The sequence below is a fragment of the Trachemys scripta genome, chromosome 3, assembly GCF_013100865.1.
Source record: "Trachemys scripta elegans isolate TJP31775 chromosome 3, CAS_Tse_1.0, whole genome shotgun sequence".
Lineage (NCBI taxonomy): Eukaryota > Metazoa > Chordata > Testudines > Emydidae > Trachemys > Trachemys scripta.
In genome coordinates, this window is record NC_048300.1 from 29136075 (window position 1) to 29155379 (window position 19305).

General features: G+C 39.8%; 1 protein-coding gene across 23 annotated transcripts in view; it reads right to left on the reverse strand.

The window, feature by feature from the left end:
- The window catches only part of NRXN1 (neurexin 1), a 1212452-nt gene that overhangs the window by 1089918 nt on the left and 103229 nt on the right, over positions 1-19305 (reverse strand). For 13 of the 23 annotated variants that reach the window (XM_034764360.1, XM_034764355.1, XM_034764350.1 and 10 more), the window contains exons 3-4: positions 5088-5105; positions 140-169 (exon numbers count right to left, since the gene is read on the reverse strand). The exons of 5 other annotated variants lie outside the window; for them this stretch is intronic. In XM_034764360.1, coding sequence (XP_034620251.1) covers positions 140-169; positions 5088-5105 — 48 coding nt within the window. The remainder of the gene's footprint in view (positions 1-139; positions 170-5087; positions 5106-19305) is intronic. 5 more of the 23 variants (XM_034764363.1, XM_034764353.1, XM_034764357.1 and 2 more) reach the window with 2 other exon arrangements.

A 19305-nucleotide genomic window follows, 5' to 3' on the forward strand; every position in this document is an offset into this window, starting at 1 on the left:
GTTGTGACTAAAATTATGTGTTTATTTGCAGCCAAAGACAGCTTTCAAGCATTTGCCCATCATTTGCAGTGATGGATTCAAAGCAGCTACGGAACAAGGAAACAATGAAAGCAGAGTGGAAAAGGAACAGAGCCCATACCTTGGTCGCCCATCATCAGGTGCGCCAGACCTTGAAGGGAAACAAGAGCACAGTCAGCAATGAACAAGGGTGCATGGGAAGGTGGTATTGCCACAGTGACAAAAATATTTTGTGACAGGCATCTGTTTCCTATGGGATGTCTGTATCACAGAGGGAAATCAAAGAGCATTTTTCAACCACTGGTTGGAATGCTTTGGGGGCAAAGAGTAATAGAACTGCAATTCAAACACTGGGTAATGCTGTATTGTATATATTCTTTTATGTAATAGTTAGAATGAAAAAAAATAATAAGAAAATGATTTCAAGTCCAACCAGTTCTTTAAATATTTCATATGTCTTTGATCAGATTGCTTCTAATTCTTTCACCAGGAGGACTTGCTGTCCTCTAGCTGTTAAATTACATTAAAAACATGGAGAAGTGTAAACCTGAAAAATGGGCTGGGTCTGATCTTTTTCCCCTCATCAAAAATGAGCATTTTAAATCGTTAAATAAAATAACTTCTTTGTGACACTGAGATGACAATGCAAGGAATGTCTCCTTATTTGTGTGAAACACATGATGGCAGAATACGTTTATTCCAGAGGAGCCAACTTAAATATTAAATATGCAGGAGAAGATTTAAAAAACAAAATTAAAGTGATAGCATTTTAGGTTAGAGATCTTTAAAATTTGTGCAAAATAAGTTGTGCTTCAACTACATATTTGAGATCATACTCAGTCAGACTTGTACAGGTCAAGTTGCATTTCCAGTCAAGCGACTTGCAACTTTAATCATTCAGTCAGGGTCTGATTTCTGAGCCTCCAAGCCAATAATATTAAATTATTTAGCCAAATAAGGAAAAGCTGCATGCAGCCTCACAAAGGACATTTTGATACAGAAGAAAAGAGCTAATAATATATAGACAGTATATAGCATTCATTTTTTCTGAAATTTAAAGAATTTTGAATTTTACATCTAATTTTTAAAACAGACATTCTTCATAATATTGGCTTTGCTGGGACTCATTTTTAAATGTATTATTCACATAGAGTAGCTCCAATTTTAATAGTGTGCTCTTCTTCTCCAACAACTATAGAAAATATAGTATATTATTTTCCTGTTGCAGTTATAAAGCTTGATTCACACAAAGAAGGTGTGCAATAGAATATGCTGGTTTTTACTGGAAAGCGGACTTCCTAGAGATTTCCTGCTACTTCTAATTCACAAAGAAAATTAGATGCACAAGTGAGTTGTATTACAGGAGTTGGGGGAGTTCAAAGAAGATACTTCTGACTACAATCAATCCATATTACTATTTGAAGAATTCAAGGCATGTCAGCTTAAATCACAAGCAGTGTTCCCATTAAATGAACAATGGTTTCCAAATTGAAAGTCTTCCTGAAATACCAGTTTTAATATGTGAACCTTCTCACAGTGAAATCTGTTAAAGCAAAACTCTGTTTAGTGGATTCAAATACCTGAATTGACCCTCACTTTACAACCACACTCTGTTGTCATTTACACTAGGCTAAACTAAAATCAACAGAGTTATTATGGATTCACATCAGTGTAAATGAAGGCTAAATATGACCCATAAGTGTAGCTTACACTACTGTGACACAGTTGATGTTAGCAATGGTAGTAAGTAAATAAGGCATACATGTTTCTACCTCTATGTTGTGCTCTATCTGCTCCAGTCATACTGCAACTGTGTGAGACTTTCCAAAAAATTCTGATGTAGATAGATCTATGTTGAAGCTTTACTTCACTCAGTGAAGTTTCACTGTTCGAACCCCCGTGGAATGTGGCACTATATAACTCCCATTTCCCCACTACCTCAGATCTAGGTTTGCATCCTTGTCTTTTCTACTGTAGTGCCAAGAGTAATCAGAAATCCCTGACTCTTGATCCTGCAACAACTGCATTCAGCAGGGAGGGAAGAGGAACCAGGATACTGTTGCTATTCTGGAGTGAAGTTGGACTTTCCAGAAGCTACCCGCATCTACCTGGGTCCCTTCAACTGCAGCATGTGAAAAGACCCCTTCCCCTGCTCTTGGGGGGAAAGCAACAGGGAGATTCTTTTACAAGCTTGGCCTTCTATCAGGACAAAATATTAATTCCATAGCAAAACTTTAATTGATCTAAATAGGCCAAGATTTTGTCAAACAAACAAAAAAATCCCACACAAACAGCTTTACTGCTGTCCTTAGATTCAATCTTTACTAATATGATGCAAAAGAGGTTGTCTCATTGTCAGTCCCAAATAAAATATTCTCATGTAATTTAAATAAATATAAATTACAGAAAGGCCCCTTGAAAGCATCATAGAACTTTCCTGAATTTTAAAAGTCACTTACCGAGCTGTTTAAATTTAAAAAGGAGGTGACGTCAAAATGAACATTCCCTGCTCAAATAGAACCGCCATTAATAAATTGGAAAAATCCAGTCCTATTTATGGCCTCTTTATTCCTCTAAAACTGATTGTATTTTGTTAAATTTGCATTTTACTGTATTTGTAAATATTGCATCAAACAGTAAAATTACTTATACTTACTTGCTAACTGGGGATAATGATACTTACCTCACTATATAAAGCTTTTTGAGCTATATGAATGAAAAGGGCTATAGAAGAGCTAAGTATTGTTATTATATTGCTAGTACAATCTGCAGAGAGGCTAATACAATACAGGTAAATTTAATTATGACAACAATCACTGTTAGGTTTTCGAAACTGTAGTCAGTACAAAATAGAGAACATTTTAATGGAGTCCAATAAAACATGGTAATCAAACAGGTCATCACCTATAGGCATACCTTCAAAATAATTACTTGTGCACCACAAGTTTACAAGCAAAATTGTAAAAGCCTTTTCTTTGTGAATTAGGAATAAAATGCCCATCAGGAATGCATTTTAAGTGGTTGCTTCTCTCTTCATTTTAAGCTGGGCACTAGAAAAACACATTTAAAGTATGCAGAATGGGTCAGGGAAAGTGGATATGAAAGAAAGGACATTTTCATAATTTAGTGAGTAAGTCACATGCAGAGCACAAACCACAGAGAATTTAGAGCACAATAAATCTTCAGTGAACATATTTAGCCTTGGTACAACTTCAGTAATATTAATAAAATTTCTTCAGTTGATAGCATGGATAAATTTGTCTCAACTTATTAAAACTAAATATATGTCTGTATATACACCTAATAATTTTATAAGGTGCTCAGATATCACAGCAATAGGCACACTGGACAAACTTAGATCTATGTCTACATGTGTAGCCCCCATGTACTTCAACCAAAAGTATGTAAACACATCCAAGGCTATGTTGGAGTAAATTTATGGTTGCAACTTTGATCAAATAATCTAAGAAAAATCTGGATTAAGTCTGTTATTCTGACTTTAATCTGAATAGATAAATTGTACTTCTTCATCACCTAGGCATAATCATTCTGATCCACATCTGGAACTCCCATTGACTTCAATGAGTTTCATGCATGGATCAGCTAAAGAATTGAGTCCTTATTTTTGTACTCCCATGCTTTTTTCAGTCTGGGTGCCAATACCAATGTTACTTTAATGAATTTTTATTTAACATCCATTTATAATTAAGAATAAAGGAAAGATCCTATTATGGAGCTCAGAGAGAAAGAGAGAGAAAAGCTGTCACAATTTCAGTAGATACTTTCTTCGATTCAAGCTTTGATCCAATATTTTCTTGAACTGTTATGTTTCTTACACTGGCATCATATGTTTACACAAAAATGCCCAAAGCAGACCTGATGAATTTCTGAGCACCTTGCCATATATTTGATGTAGAACATGGACAGATACAGAGGGCCACAGTACCTTGGATTCTGTATGGATCAGATCACTATGATGGCTCTCTGCATACATACACTGCAGGGACATTATGCCACAGATCCACGCAAGACCAGTCACTTTGCATACCAAGCATCCTTAAGAAATTACAGATTTTAAAAGTAGTTTGAAAAGTGTATTAAAAGAAAATAAATATCTGTAATGTTGGTTCCTGAATTTAAAAATAGACCAACTCTTTTTAAAATAAATAACCTTGGACATGAACCTTGTATGCAAAGATTAAGCCCAGAGAGAATTTTTTACAGGTAAAAAAGCACCTGAAAATATTGGTTTATAATGCAGATGACAAAAATGACTGCCAACAAACGGAGGTATCAAACAATGTATTAACATACTGTATCTTTAAATACTATGATGACACATATGTACACATTTCTACCAGCTAACAGATTTACTTACCAATATTCTGGCTAGATGGCCATTGTGCTTAGCTTCCATTGCCCTGTGTCTTACTTTCTTTAAGGGGACTTTATTAAATACCAATGTTATTATTAAAAACACACACCTCTTATTTTCCCAATGTGACAAGGCAGAGCTGTTTATGTTGGAATCTTTGACAAATCAAGCTTTTCTAAAGCATTGTACTGAAAAGGATAATACAATAACTGATATTTGTAATATAAAAAAGAAAAGAGCTTTTTATGTTCCTAAGTTATTAAAATATATCTTTAACATGCATTCAATTCTTTATGATGAGGAGGAATTATGTTCCACATTGATCAGACAAACATTATCTTGTATCATTTTTCATACAGAACAATCAAGATTTCTGTAAACCTGATGGGTGAATTTGGAGAGCAATTCACACTTTAGATCTCAGTCACACACGCATAAATCCTGAGTAACTCCATTATTCAGTGGAGTTATTCTGGCTTTACACAGTATAATAAATCAGGAATTTGGATTTGTTTTATGTTCTATATGGAAAAAAAATCACACTGAACCAATCAACCTGACAATCTGCATAGGGAAAAAATGCAACTTACCGTGTTTAATGATACGCGTACCATAATAACACTAAGCAGAAGGGAAACACACTAAGCACAAGGGAAAAATAAGAGCTTAGGAAAATAAGGTAGAAAGCACCCACCTTCCACATAGTTGTCTTCTGAAAGCACATAATAGGGAAGGAGAGAAAAGGAAAACATTCATTAAGCAGCATGCAGACTGGAACTTGCCATTGCATGTCTTCATCATGCAAGGCATCAACACAACATGCAAGTGCTCCATTGCTACCATCCGAAGGGGAAAACATAAGCATCAGGGAAGCAGTGTTTCTTCTATTCAAGACAATTTACATGATATAAAACAAAATAATTCTATTTCCTCAGTGAAGAAATTGTAAAGAATCTGTTGCAGCTCTTTGTGAAGCAAGTTCTACTTACTTAATCAGATCGTCTTCTCATAGGTCTTTAGTTAGTAAATAATTAAAAACTGCTGTGATGGGAATTCTAACTATATTTTCCTGTGTTTTCCCATTTTGAATTTTTCTTAATGCCTTATAAAGCAGAATATTTTAAACAGATTTAACTAGCTAATTTTGGTTTTACAATATTCTGTGAAACATTTAGAACAGCCAACATGCCTAACCCTGAAATCTTTACTCAGCCAAATCTCTCATTCTAGTCAAGGTGCCAAATCATGTAATCAAATATGGCAAAATTGCCAGTGAAGCTGGTGGAATGAGCAAGGACTGCAAGAAAAGGTCCCATTATTTATTGACATAAGACAAGTCTTAAAATTAATCCCGATTTTTGGCCTGGCAGAATCAGTAAAAGGCACAATGCCCACAAATATATAGTGATTTTTAAAACATCAAATTCCTTTTATATTGTATTTACAGATTCATGCCTAATAGGCCAGATCCTGCAATCTGATGAAGTTAATGGAATCTGTGCCTAATTAAGGCCTGCTACAGCTAGCAACAACTGGACATTTTGTCTCAGGCCTGACAGTGATTGGGGGAGCAGCCAGCACTCAGTAGAGAGCTTCCCCAAAACCTATGTGGGGAGGTGGGGGCTTGGATTGTCTACCAGCTGGTCAGTCGGAGGGGAGAGTTGGAACTAATGAGCAGGTGCAGCATGCTACCCTGTCTGGGAAGATCTACCTCCACATCCCTCAAGCTCTTCCATTGAGGAGGAAGCTTAGGGGAGTATTTCTTTGCTGCCCAATTTGATTCTGATTGGGAAGAGGATGGGAGAAGGTAAGAAGGTACCAGAGGAGATAGGAGAAGACAAGATGCACAGGGGAAAGGAAGGGGAACAAAGTTGATGAAAGGAAGTAAGAGCTGAGGAGTAACAAAGGGTATGTCCACACTACCCGCCGGGTTAGCCGGTAGCGATCGATCTATCGGGGATCGATATATCGCGGCTCATCTAGACGCGATATATCGATCCTTGAACGCGCTCCTGTCGACTCCGGAACTCCACCAGGGTGAGCGGAGGTAGCGGAATTGATGAGGGAGCCGCGGCCGTCGATCCCACGCCGTGAGGATGGGAGATAAGTTGAAATAAGATACGGCGACTTCAGCTACGCTATTCCCGTAGCTGAAGTTGCGTATCTTACATCGACACCCTGCCCCCAAGTGTAGACCAGCCAAAAGAGACAGTGAGGGAGCCTAAGGTGGGAGAAGAGGGGAAAAAAAGGAAAAGTGGGATTATTAGAGCTCTCCCTGTCTTTGACTTGTCCTGAGTTCCACAAGCCCTTGCTGCAGAATAAGGAATGAGTGGGGAATGCAGGATTTGACCCAGTTCCATTATAAATGGTTGTTTTCAGTGAGAGTCTTTTTGATGGAACTAACTTTTAAGTATATGTTAAGAGACGCAACTGGGCCTGATTTTGATCTAGTGCAAATCAGGAACAATTCTACTGAATTAAACAAAATCAGGCCAGTAGTGTGTTTTAATAATTCAGCTCATGATCTATCTCAGAATGCTTAAACTTTCATAATCATGTTTTCTATAAATTAATATTCCACAAAATATTAAAAATCTCACAAATTATATTATATACAAATACATTATGTTGTGTTGTTTTATAAACTGCTTTATTCCAGCACATGAGATGCATATACTTAAAACTACATTGTACGGGTTGCCACTATTTAAGGATAACCATATGAACATCCAATATTTAGGGTTTTAGTCCTGTCTGAATTCATAGTAAAGCTCATTATTTTTAATGAAATTTCTATGCCCATATAAGCAGAGAACATACTTGACAAACTGTTCATTTGAAATTACTGTAAATCATCTTCTCCATACATACATGAACTCAAACTTGTAAAAACTCTGTGCCTGTAACTTCAGTTTGCCATAAAAGTGCAATTGATGCATAATATCCATTACATGCATTTAGGAAAATAAAAGAATGAAAGAAATGAGCATGGATAGGAGGATGCTAGTTGTAAATATACCGTATATAAAAAAAGCAAGATCCACAAATTATATGAGGACCATTGAGAAAACGAAAAACTTCCCATTCCATAAAATAAAGATTTTTCCCTATCCTCTATTGTAAATTGTAATGATCTTTTGTTTGTTAAAATGACTTATTTTATAAGGAATTCTATTTAATAGTCTAATTCCTTTTAGTGCAAATATTGTTTCCTTCCTATTAAGTACAATAAAAAAAGCAAATTAAACAAAAAATAAATGAGTTACTAAAATAGTATTATACCTTTAGTCTCCTTCTTTGTAATACAAATGTATACAAGATACCAATATTGTGATAGGGTGACCAGATGTCCCGATTTTATAGGGACAGTCCTGATTTTAGGGTCTTTTACTTATACAAGTGCCTATTATCCCCCACCCCCGTCCCGATTTTTCACATTTGCTGTCTGGTCACCCTAATATTGGGATGACTTGATATTCTGAGATTCTTTTTGGCCTGCTCTATTTAGCTCAAGATATATGTAGTTACAACAAATGAACTTGCAGGCCAGCTCTGAATTTATTAAACTCAGATGGAATTCTGAAGCTAATATGCCTGGGAGCAGGCTCCATGTCTCTGAATACAGGACTTTGGTTTATACTAAGGTCCAACTTGTCAACTGGTATACACTGGACTAATCTGTTGAAGGCAATAAAGCTACACTGATTTATGCTAGCCACGAATCTGGCCCTAAACATTTAATTGTGTAAATAACCATTCAAAATAGTAGCCCATTAAACTAGCATATCTTATTTTGATTTTTTTAAATAAAAATTGCATTAAAAGCATTGAATATTGTCTAGTGAACAAAACTGTATGGAATATATATCACCAAAAGACATATGCAATAATAAACTATTTAAAAACTTCCTTCCTTGCTTGTTTCCTTGCTTGCTTTCTCACACCACCAATAAATGTATCTGTCAGGGTAATTTCAACACATCAATTTGGGAGTTTAAGTTAAAGATTTTTCATATCAACAGTTTGATGACAACAAAATATGTGTGTATGTGGATAGGGGGAGTCTTTAAACTGGTAAGATATTTTTCAAGAGTTTTCTATGTTAGATTAGCATTTTTATTGATGCTAGTATTGTTATATTGTAACAAATACTGGTATGGAGACCATTACACTGCTATTTTGTGACATGTAGGTAACACTAAATCTTTGTCTAATTTTCCTGATTCCCATCCTAGTTTGATGTGTGTGTGTGTGTGTGTGTGTTTTAGAGTGAGGCATTGCCTACTGTTGTAAGCACAATCTGGGGAGTCAGAAAATCCTAAATTCTAATTTTGTTCCTTAGGCCAAACACAACACAAGTCCAATCACACAAGATGTAAAGTTTCGGAGTAGCAGCCATGTTAGTCTGTATTCGCCAAAAGAACAGGAGTACTTGTGGCACCTTAGAGACTAACAAATTTATTAGAGCATAAGCTTTCGTGGACTACAGCCCACTTCTTCGGATGCATCCAGTGAAGTCAATGAGATTTGAGAACATTTAGTACCATACTAAAAGTGCTCAGCATCTTGCATAAAAGGACCTTTACCTCTCTGCCCACATTTCCCCATCATTAAAATGGAAATAAAAATTGCCTTATTTACAGAGATGCTGCGAGGATTAATTAGTTCATGTCTATAAAGCATATGTGTTAAATATTATTCTTGGCAATATTACAGATAGTAGGAATCCTAATTTCTACAATTAATATAAATATATAGAATCATTCAAATCTCCACTGGAATTAGAGTTGTGTCATGTTGATATAGTCCTTTATACACAATGAAAGGAAGTCCAACACCACTAAAGTAATTGGAGATATACCCACTTACCTCAGGTCTGAATTTGAGCCATTAAGATTATTTACTTCACTTAAGCTTTTACATTTACATGAATACAAAGTGGCTTAAATCATGGCATTAAGCCACACTTCTATAATACTGGTAATGCAGATATGCAGCACCACAAACAGAGCTTCAGGTGGCACTGGGCTTCAGATAAGCATAATGGCCTCTATCGGAAACTGCAGACTCCAGGACATACTTTGGTGGTGCAGTATACACTCCATTCCATACCTAGCAACCTCTGGGCCATGGTCTCACCTCATCTCCATCCATTTTGTACAAGCTAGCTTTGAGAGCTGGGCAAGGGGATGTGAAGACTAGCAGGGTGGGCAACAAGGTCCACACAGACTAGACACTATCTTTATAGCAGACTAGAAATATATTACATTCTTTGTAGATTGAGGAGGGGGAATGGAGGAAAAAGGGAAAGACCCAGTAAAAACTCCAGCAAGGTGGATCCAAAGCTATTCTCCTCAAGGGCTTTCCATTTGTACAATGAGATATATTCCCCTGGAAAACAAAATCATGCTATATGACCCAGGACCAACTGTCATCCTTATCAATATCTATAAAGACAATGGGTATAAATTCCACCTGATGTTGGCAATTTCTCCTCTCACATCCTTGCTTCAATTTGTCATTTAAATTGAAGTATCTTCTGTCTGGTGAACTTTCTTACTTCCATGGCACAATTATAATGTCTATTGCACAGAACCATATACATAATTGGTGCCATATCTATATATATTTTCAGGCCTGATTTTCCTCACATTTACACTGGTGTAAACCAGAAGTAATGGTACTGAAGTCAATGGAGTTACACCAGTGTAAAACTGGTGGGAAGGAGGGGAATCAGGCCCATTACTGTCAAATTTTATGTCCCCCTCAGCCACAGTGATTCATCTCCCTTCCCCAGTCTGTCACATTCACCCGAATTCACACTCATCTTGAGGGGACTCTGTGCCTCAAAGAGCAGCTCTGCTAGGCTGCAATGGAAACGTGAACCCTGAGGAGTCTCTCCCACTAGTTACTGGGCTGGGGGTGACTTTGCACATTCCCTATTGCCTGGTTGTACAGCACTGCCTCCTAGGCTTAACTGAAGCAATTGAATCCAATTTTCTCTACCACCACAGGATGGCTGCAGAGGCAGGAGGAGCTGAAAAGACCTGTGGTCTCAACAACAAAGAAAGAGAGCAGATAAGCTTTGCAGAGAACAAGCCCACTAGCCTTGTTGTCTGGTAGCCCAGTCTGAGCCAGATCACTAACCCTTCATTGCTCTGCCACTCTCTTGAGTTCAAGGACTCTCTTTGGGCTTAGTCTCCACATGTAGGGCCCAATGGCAAGAGAAATTCCTTGTGCTCTCTTTTTTCTTTGTGCACCTATTTGGGGTGGGCACTATCTGGGCCTGTACATGCCTCACATTGTTATTTCATGGCACAAAAGCCCCAGAAATCCTGCTGTGAACAATCTTACTTTTAATTTGAGATCTTGGGCCACATTCTGCTCTCAACTATGTTGGTATAAACCCAGAAACAGTCCATTGACTTCACACACTTAGCCAGATCCTCAGTTGATGTACATTGGCATAGCTGAGCTGAAGTCAATGAAACTATGCCAGTTTGCACCCTCTGATTATCTGGGCTACTATCTTCTTTGGGGTTATATCAGGTTACACCAGTTTAGCTATGAGCAGAATCTGGCCCATTGTGTATATAATTTACAAGCAGAGCCAGGCCATCTCTAATTATTTTACCCCTTTATTCTCTGTTTCACTGATAACAAATGGGAATTATTTATTAAATGATTTGTTTATGATTTAAAAATAATTTAAAGATCTGTTGATGCTTCATGGAAACATTGAGAAAGCACTTATCTTCCTTAGAAATCAATTCATTTATTGGTATTATGGCTATGTCAGATATTTCATTTTTTTCTTCTAAGATATTAACACTTCAGCCCATGCACAGTGCACAGGATTTTCCCGTTGTGCAGCTCCTTGGGTAATTTGTCCCCCCCTCGGAATTGTAATGCTGATTCTGACATCACAATGGGCAGTAGTGAAGAGGAATTTGAAACCACAGAAAAGATTTATAATGTTATGTAAGAGATTCAGCAGCAGGAATGGAGGAGGGGCTCTTATAAGATAAACCTTACCTTGTTTAAGCTGGGGCCACATTAACACCACCCTACACCGAAAACCCACCGACAGCTACGCCTACCTTCATGCCTCCAGCTTCCACCCTGGACACACCACACGATCCATCGTCTACAGCCAAGTGCTGAGGTACACCCGCATCTGCTCCAACCCCTCAGACAGAGACCAACACCTACAAGATCTTCACCAAGCATTCTCAAAACTACGATACCCACACAGGGAAATAAGGAAACAAATGAACAGAGCCAGACGTGTACCCAGAAGCCTCCTACTACAAGACAAGCCCAAAAAAGAAACCAACAGAACTCCACTGGCCATCACCTACAGTCCTCAGCTTAAACCTCCCCAACGCATCATCAGTGATCTACAACCCATCCTGGACAATGATCCCTCACTTTCACAGACCTTGGGAGGCAGGCCAGTCCTCGCCCACAGACAACCCGACAACCTTAAGCATATTCTCACCAGCAACCATGCATCGCTTCATAACAACTCTAACTCAGGAACCAATCCATGCAACAAACCTCGATGCCAACTCTGCCCACATATCTACTCCAGCAACACCATTACAGGACCTAACCAGATCAGCTACAACATCACTGGCTCATTCACCTGCACATCCACCAATGTTATATATGCCATCGTGTGCCAGCAATGCCCTTCTGTTATGTACATTGGCCAAACTGGACAGTCACTACGCAAGAGGATAAATGGACACAAATCAGATATCAGGAATGGCAATATACAAAAACCTGTAGGAGAACACTTCAACCTCCCTGGCCACACAATAGCAGATGTAAAGGTAGCCATCTTACAGCAAAAAAACTTCAGGACCAGACTCCAAAGAGAAACTGCTGAGCTCCAGTTCATTTGCAAATATGACACCATCAGATCAGGATTAAACAAAGACTGTGAATGGCTATCCAACTACAGAAGCAGTTTCTCCTCCCTTGGTGTTCACACCTCAACTGCTAGCAGAGCACCTCACCCTCCCTGATTGAACTAACCTCATTATCTCCATACTGATTTATACCTGCCTCTGGAAATTTCCATTACTTGCATCTGATGAAGTGGGCATTCACCCACGAAAGCTTATGCTCCAATACTTCTGTTAGTCTTAAAGGTGCCACAGGACCCTCTGTTGCTTCTTACTTTATTGTGCACCTTGCAATAAAAATGAGAGAGGGAAATAGAAAATGTGATATAAAGAAAGTGTTATTTCTAACTGGAAGATTTTGTCAAAGGATGATGTATTCATGTTTCCTCTATAGCTATATGCAGATATAACTGTACTATAGGACCATCCCTTTTCCTACCAACATTTCTTTCTATGGAACTGTATTAAAAACTGTGGACCAGCCCCTAAGCTGGTATGAATTAGAATAGCTCAGGGGTTCTCAAACTTCATTGCACCACTACCCGCTTCTGACAACAAAGTCACTACATGACCCTGGGGGAAGAGAGGACCAGAGCCCGAGCCCCATTGCCCCAGGTGGGGATGAAGCTCGGGCTTCAGCTTCAGCAAGGCCCTGACGACCCCATTAAAAAAGGGTCATGACCCACTTTGGGGTCCTAACTGACAATTTCAGGACCACTGGCACAGCTCCATTGATACCCATTTACAGCAGTTGAGAATCTGGCTTTCTAAATTTGATACTAAAACTATTCTAACAGTGACTTGTAAAAAAATAATTAGAAAGATATTTAAAAAATCTTAATACCAAATTAATGTAAAGCAATAAACTGATGGACACTTGCCATTAGTACAGGTCTCTTCATGTGCTGTTTATCTGAATAATTTCCATTTGAATATTTTGGATTTTGAAATGAATTTTAAGTTTAAAGTTGCAATACAAAATATATGATAATGATAAATAATACAGCCATCCATATATAGGGTCTGATTCTGTGCCCAGCTACCTCCTCTCACAGGGGGAGGTGAACAGGGAGGCAAACATTTCCTCAATTGTTTCCTCAGGTAGGTAGTGTTTGGCCCCTATAGAACGGGATTCACAAATTCAGCAGATTTCCCACAGGCACAGTGGGAGGCTGGAAGGGCCTGATCCAGTGGGCTTTGACTTCAGTGGGCTTTGGATCTAACAGGACTGCCATTGCTAGCACCATCAAGGGGACTTCCCAGTGCAAAGGGTGGAAAGATAATATGGCTAGGGCTATATTAACATTCTATAGGGAACTCTAGGGAGTCCGAGCGGCTTTTTTTTCTTTTTTCCCCTCCTTCGGCAATTCAGCCGGGAGTCCAAGCGGCTTTTTTTTTTTTTTTGCTTTGACAGTTCGATGGGGTGCGGGATCAAAAAAGTTTGTAGACCACTGTTCTAAAAGATAGGCTGTAGTTCAACTACAAGATATCAGGTTACACACAGAAATCACTGAGAGAAGTTCTATGGCCTGTACCAGGCAGGAGGTCAGACTAGATGGTCACAAAGGTCCCTTCTGGTCACACTGGTGTAACTGACAGCCAAACCAGAGCTTAAGCTTTAGTGACTATTTTGCCCTCCCTCTCAAACACCAATATTGTTCAAATATATTGCTCTCTCTCAAAGCCCATTTTTGAATCCTTTACTCGAGTAAAGCACACACTGAGAAAGACATATTTCCTCTTAAGAGGTTAAATATAATGGCTGAAAAAGAGATTTATTTAAATAAACTGTTACTCTAATTCCCAATGAGGAAAATGCTCCACATCCAATTGTGGTAATCTTATTCCTATGTACTGTAACATTTCTAATTTCCTTCCCAGCTGCCTGCGGAGGAGATAAGCAGAATCAAAATCAAACAAGATATAATTAATACTCCTTTTAAGGCAATATATTTTTATGCTAAACTGTTCAGTTCCCACATAGTTGTAACATTATTCTATCACCTACAAGTGTATTAAAAGTGAAGTTTTCCAAGTTTGTTTTAGTTGAGGTTATTAGTTCAATTGTAATAGACTAAGGTATTGTATTGGAATTTATTTTTAAATGCAGTACAACAAGATAGGTTGAGGCTTTATCACAATCACAGCAGTAGTTAAGTGGCCTTGCCTTCTCCCAAACCTACAGAACATCAGGCTTTTGGTCTGAAGTTCAGGGCCTGGGGAGGTTCTCTGGAACCTCAGGACTGCTTGCAAAATCTAATGGCTTTTGGCATCCTTATAGCGATTAGTACCACAAGTGCCATGACTGCAGCAGCCACAACTATGGAAGAGGTTAGAGGAGCAATAAGGAGGGATGCTGCCAGCATGAGTTCAAAGAAGAGACTCGTGAATCTTAAGACCTGCTGTCATCAGAATTCATTTAAAAGGGAGAAATAATTTTCCTGATGGATAACCATCAAAAATAAAATGAAATTAGATGTCAGCTTCTATTTTTTTAAGAGTTTCATTTGTGTATTTTATGGAAAAGGGAAACCAGAGGGTGAAATCATGGTCTCATTTAGGTCAATGGGAATTTTGCCATTGACTTCAGTGGGGTCAGGATGCCACTCCAGGTGTGTGTGTGGGGACACAGGGCTCCAGAGTTGCAGCCCATAATAAAATCTCAAGTTTGTCAATTTCTCATTGAAGGCACATCTGGGTTCTTCTCACCCACAACTGAGAACGGTTCACCAAACAAACAAGGAAACAAAACTTACTAAGTTCTTTCTTCCATTTCCAGGATTTAAATTTTTTGAGAACTTTGTTTTTAAGGACCCCTTTATTCTTCCCTCACCAACCAATCACTCTTTACAAATTCCTCTCTTTTACATTGGGCAGCTGGGCCCTGTAGCTTAGATAATCTCCAGCTGCATCCGTTCTCTTTGTTCAAAGGAACAAATGGAAAGTTAAGCACTCAACTCCCATTGAAAGTCACTGGGAGTTAGGCACCTGATACCTGTGCCTTTGAACAGCTCCTACTTAATCCCCACAGGTCTTGTTTCCTACCATACATATAAAACTGGGTTATGTGGTCTGGCCCTGTTTGGACAACTGTACACAGCTGTCTAAGAACCAGAGGGGTAGTATATTCAGTCACATATATTTCCCTTCTCTCTGTAGCATTATTATTGCATTGGGTTTCCTCCAGCTGTTACTTAGCTCTTTTGGTTGCTTGGCACAAATAAGATTTTCTCAGCTTTCATTAGTATAGTCTTATGAACAAAGCTAATTGTTGTGGCATGGATAAGAGAGCTCTATGGCAGGCTGGAGTAAACTGAGTTCTGTAGCAATAATGTATGGTGATGTGGATATTTCCATTTCAAGAGCGTTTATTTTTAAAGTAATTCATGAAATAAAAGTGAATGAATCAAACCAGAGTAATTACTTCAGAGGAACTATTCTTGATCACACTGGTGTAATGACAGCAGATTCTGGCCCAATACACCTGATTCTCCACTGCTTTGCACTTTGTGCTGTCTTTTACAACTTTACAAAGTGACTGTAAAGCAAGCCAGCCCACCATTTGGAGGACCCATTTTATACCTTGCTGTTCCAAGAAGGAGGAGTGCTAGGCAGAGACGGGCTCCACCTAACAAAGAGAGGGAAGAGCATCTTCGCCAGCAGGCTGGCTAACCTAGTGAGGAGGGCTTTAAATTAGGTTCACTTGGGGAAGGAGACCAAAGCCCTGAGGTAAGTGGGGAAATGGGATCCTGGGAGGAAGCACAAGCAGGAGCGCGCAAGAGGGGAGGACTCCTGTCTCATACTGAGAAAGAGGGACGATCGATGAGTTATCTTAAGTGCGTATACACAAATGCAAGAAGCCTGGGAAACAAGCAGGGAGAACTGGAAGTCCTGGCACAGTCAGGGAACTATGATGCGATTGGAATAACAGAGACTTGGTGGGATAACTCACATGACTGGAGTACTGTCATGGATGGATATAAACTGTTCAGGAAGGACAGGCAGGGCAGAAAAGGTGGGGGAGTTGCATTGTATGTAAGAGAGGAGTATGACTGCTCAGAGCTCCGGTATGAAACTGCAGAAAAACCTGAGAGTCTCTGGATAAAGTTGAGAAGTGTGAGCAACAAGGGTGATGTCGTGGTTGGAGTCTACTATAGACCTCCAGACCAGGGGGATGAGGTGGACGAGGCTTTCTTCTGGCAACTAGCAGAATTGCTAGATCGCAGGCCCTGGTTCTCAGGGGAGACTTTAATCACCCTGATATCTCCTGGGAGAGCAATACAGCGGTGCACAGACAATCCAGGAAGTTTTTGGAAAGTGTAGGGGACAATTTCCTGGTGCAAGTGCTGGAGAAACCAACTAGGGGCAGACCTTTTCTTGACCTGCTGCTCACAAACAGGGAAGAATTAGTAGGGGAAGCAAAAGTGGATGGGAACCTGGGAGGCAGTGATCATGAGATGGTCGAGTTCAGGATCCTGACACAAGGAAGAAAGGAGAGCAGCAGAATACGGACCCTGGACTTCAGAAAAGCAGACTTTGACTCCCTCAGGGAACAGATGGGCAGGATCCCCTGGGAGAATAACATGAAGGGCAAAGGGGTCCAGGAGAGCTGGCTGTATTTTAAAGAATCCTTATTGCAGTTGCAGGAACAAACCATCCCGATGTGTAGAAAGAATAGTAAATATGGCAGGCGATCAGCTTGGCTAAACAGTGAAATCGTTGCTGATCTTAAACGCAAAAAAGAAGCTTACAAGAAGTGGAAGATTGGACAAATGACCAGGGAGGAGTATAAAAATATTGCTCAGGCATGCAGGAGTGAAATCAGGAAGGCCAAATCACACTTGGAGTTGCAGTTAGCAAGAGATGTTAAGAGTAACAAGAAGGGTTTCTTCAGGTATGTTAGCAACAAGAAGAAAATCAAGGAAAGTGTGGGCCCCTTACTGAATAAGGGAGGCAACCTAGTGACCGAGGATGTGGAAAAAGCTAATGTACTCAATGCTTTTTTTGCCTCTGTCTTCACAAACAAGGTCAGCTCCCAGATTGCTGCACTGGGCAGCACAATATGGGGAGAAGGTGACCAGCCCTCTGTGGAGAAAGAAGTGGTTCGGGACTATTTAGAAAAACTGGACGTGCACAAGTCCATGGGGCCGGATGAGCTGCATCCGAAGGTGCTAAAGGAGTTGACGGGTGAGATTGCAGAGCCATTAGCCATTATTTTTGAAAACTCATGGCAATCGGGGGAGGTCCCGGATGACTGGAAAAAGGCTAATGTAGTGCCCATCTTTAAAAAAGGGAAGGAGGAGGATCCGGGAACTACAGGCCAGTCAGCCTCACCTCAGTCCCTGGAAAAATCATGGAGCAGGTCCTCAAGGAATCAATTATGAAACATTTAGAGGAGAGAAAAGTGATCAGGAACAGTCAGCGTGGATTCACGAACGGGAAGTTGTGCCTGACTAACCTAATTGCCTTCTATGATGAGAAAACTGGCTCTGTGGATGAGGGAAAAACAGTGGATGTGTTATTCCTTGACTTTAGCAAAGCTTTTGATACGGTCTCCCACAGTATTCTTGCCGCCAAGTTAAAGAAGAATGGGCTGGATGAATGGATTGTAAGGTGGATAGAAAGCTGGCTAGATCGTCAGGCTCAACGGGTAGTGATCAATGGCTCCATGTCTAGTTGGCAGCCGGTTTCAAGCAGAGTGCCCCAAGGGTCGGTCCTGGGGCCAGTTTTGTTTAATATCTTTATTAATGATCTGGAGGATGGTGTGGATTGCACTCTCAGCAAGTTTGCAGATGACATTAAACTAGGAGGCGTGGTAGATACATTAGAGGGTAGGGATCGGATACAGAGGGTACTAAACAAATTAGAGGATTGGGCCAAAAAAAACCTGATGAGGTTCAACAAGGACAAGTGCAGAGTCCTGCACTTAGGACGGAAGAATCTCATGCACTGCTACAGACTAGGGACCGAATGGCTAGGTAGCAGTTCTGCAGAAAAGGACCTAGGGGTCACAGTGGACGAGAAGCTGGATATGAGTCAACAGTGCGCTCTTGTTGCCAAGAAGGCTAACGGCATTTTGGGCTGTATAAGTAGGGGCATTGCCAGCAGATCGAGGAACGTGATCGTTCCCCTTTATTCGACATTGGTGAGGCTTCATCTGGAGTACTGTGTCCAGTTTTGGGCCCCACACTACAAGAAGGATGTGGAAAAATTGGAAAGAGTCCAACGGAGGACAACAAAAATGATTAGGGGTCTGGAGCACATGACTTATGAGGAGAGGCTGAGGGAACTGGGATTGTTTAGTCTCCAGAAGAGAAGAATGAGGGGGGATTTGATAGCAGCCTTCAACTACCTGAAGGGGGGTTCCAAAGAGGATGGAGCTCGGCTGTTCTCAGGGGTGGCAGATGACAGAACAAGGAGCAATGGTCTCAAGTTGCAGTGGGGGAGGTCCAGGTTGGATATTAGGAAAAACTATTGTGACGTTGTGCAGTCTATATGGTTTTATAAAAACTTGATAATAAGTCAATATAATGTAACTGAGATAGTTTTAGAGAAAATACGGTAATAAGTGAATGTAACATAACTGGGATATGCCTCATGCAAAAGGTCTCTTGTAAGGTATCATTACAAAGCTTATAATCTACTGAGTATGATCATCTGATTTGTATAAATGTACCACTCTTGTATCTAAAACTAGAAATATAAAATGTAACTCTAAGGGCCTATTGTAATTGTGTAAAGTGTGGACCATTAATGATGGTTTGGAATCTTGATGACTCCCATTGTCTGCAGATGGCTGTATTTACCTGTGAGTCTTCCTGTATATGTGTGTGCTGGCAAGTGAGTAATGAAGTCTTGCAGTGACATGTGATCATGTCACCTGAACTGGAATCCATCTTTAACCTGGTGCTTTTCCAGTGAGGGGGGGTGCAAAAACAGAGAGACAAAGAGTTCCCGCCTTATGCAAAAGATATATAAAGGGGGGAAGAGAACAGAGAA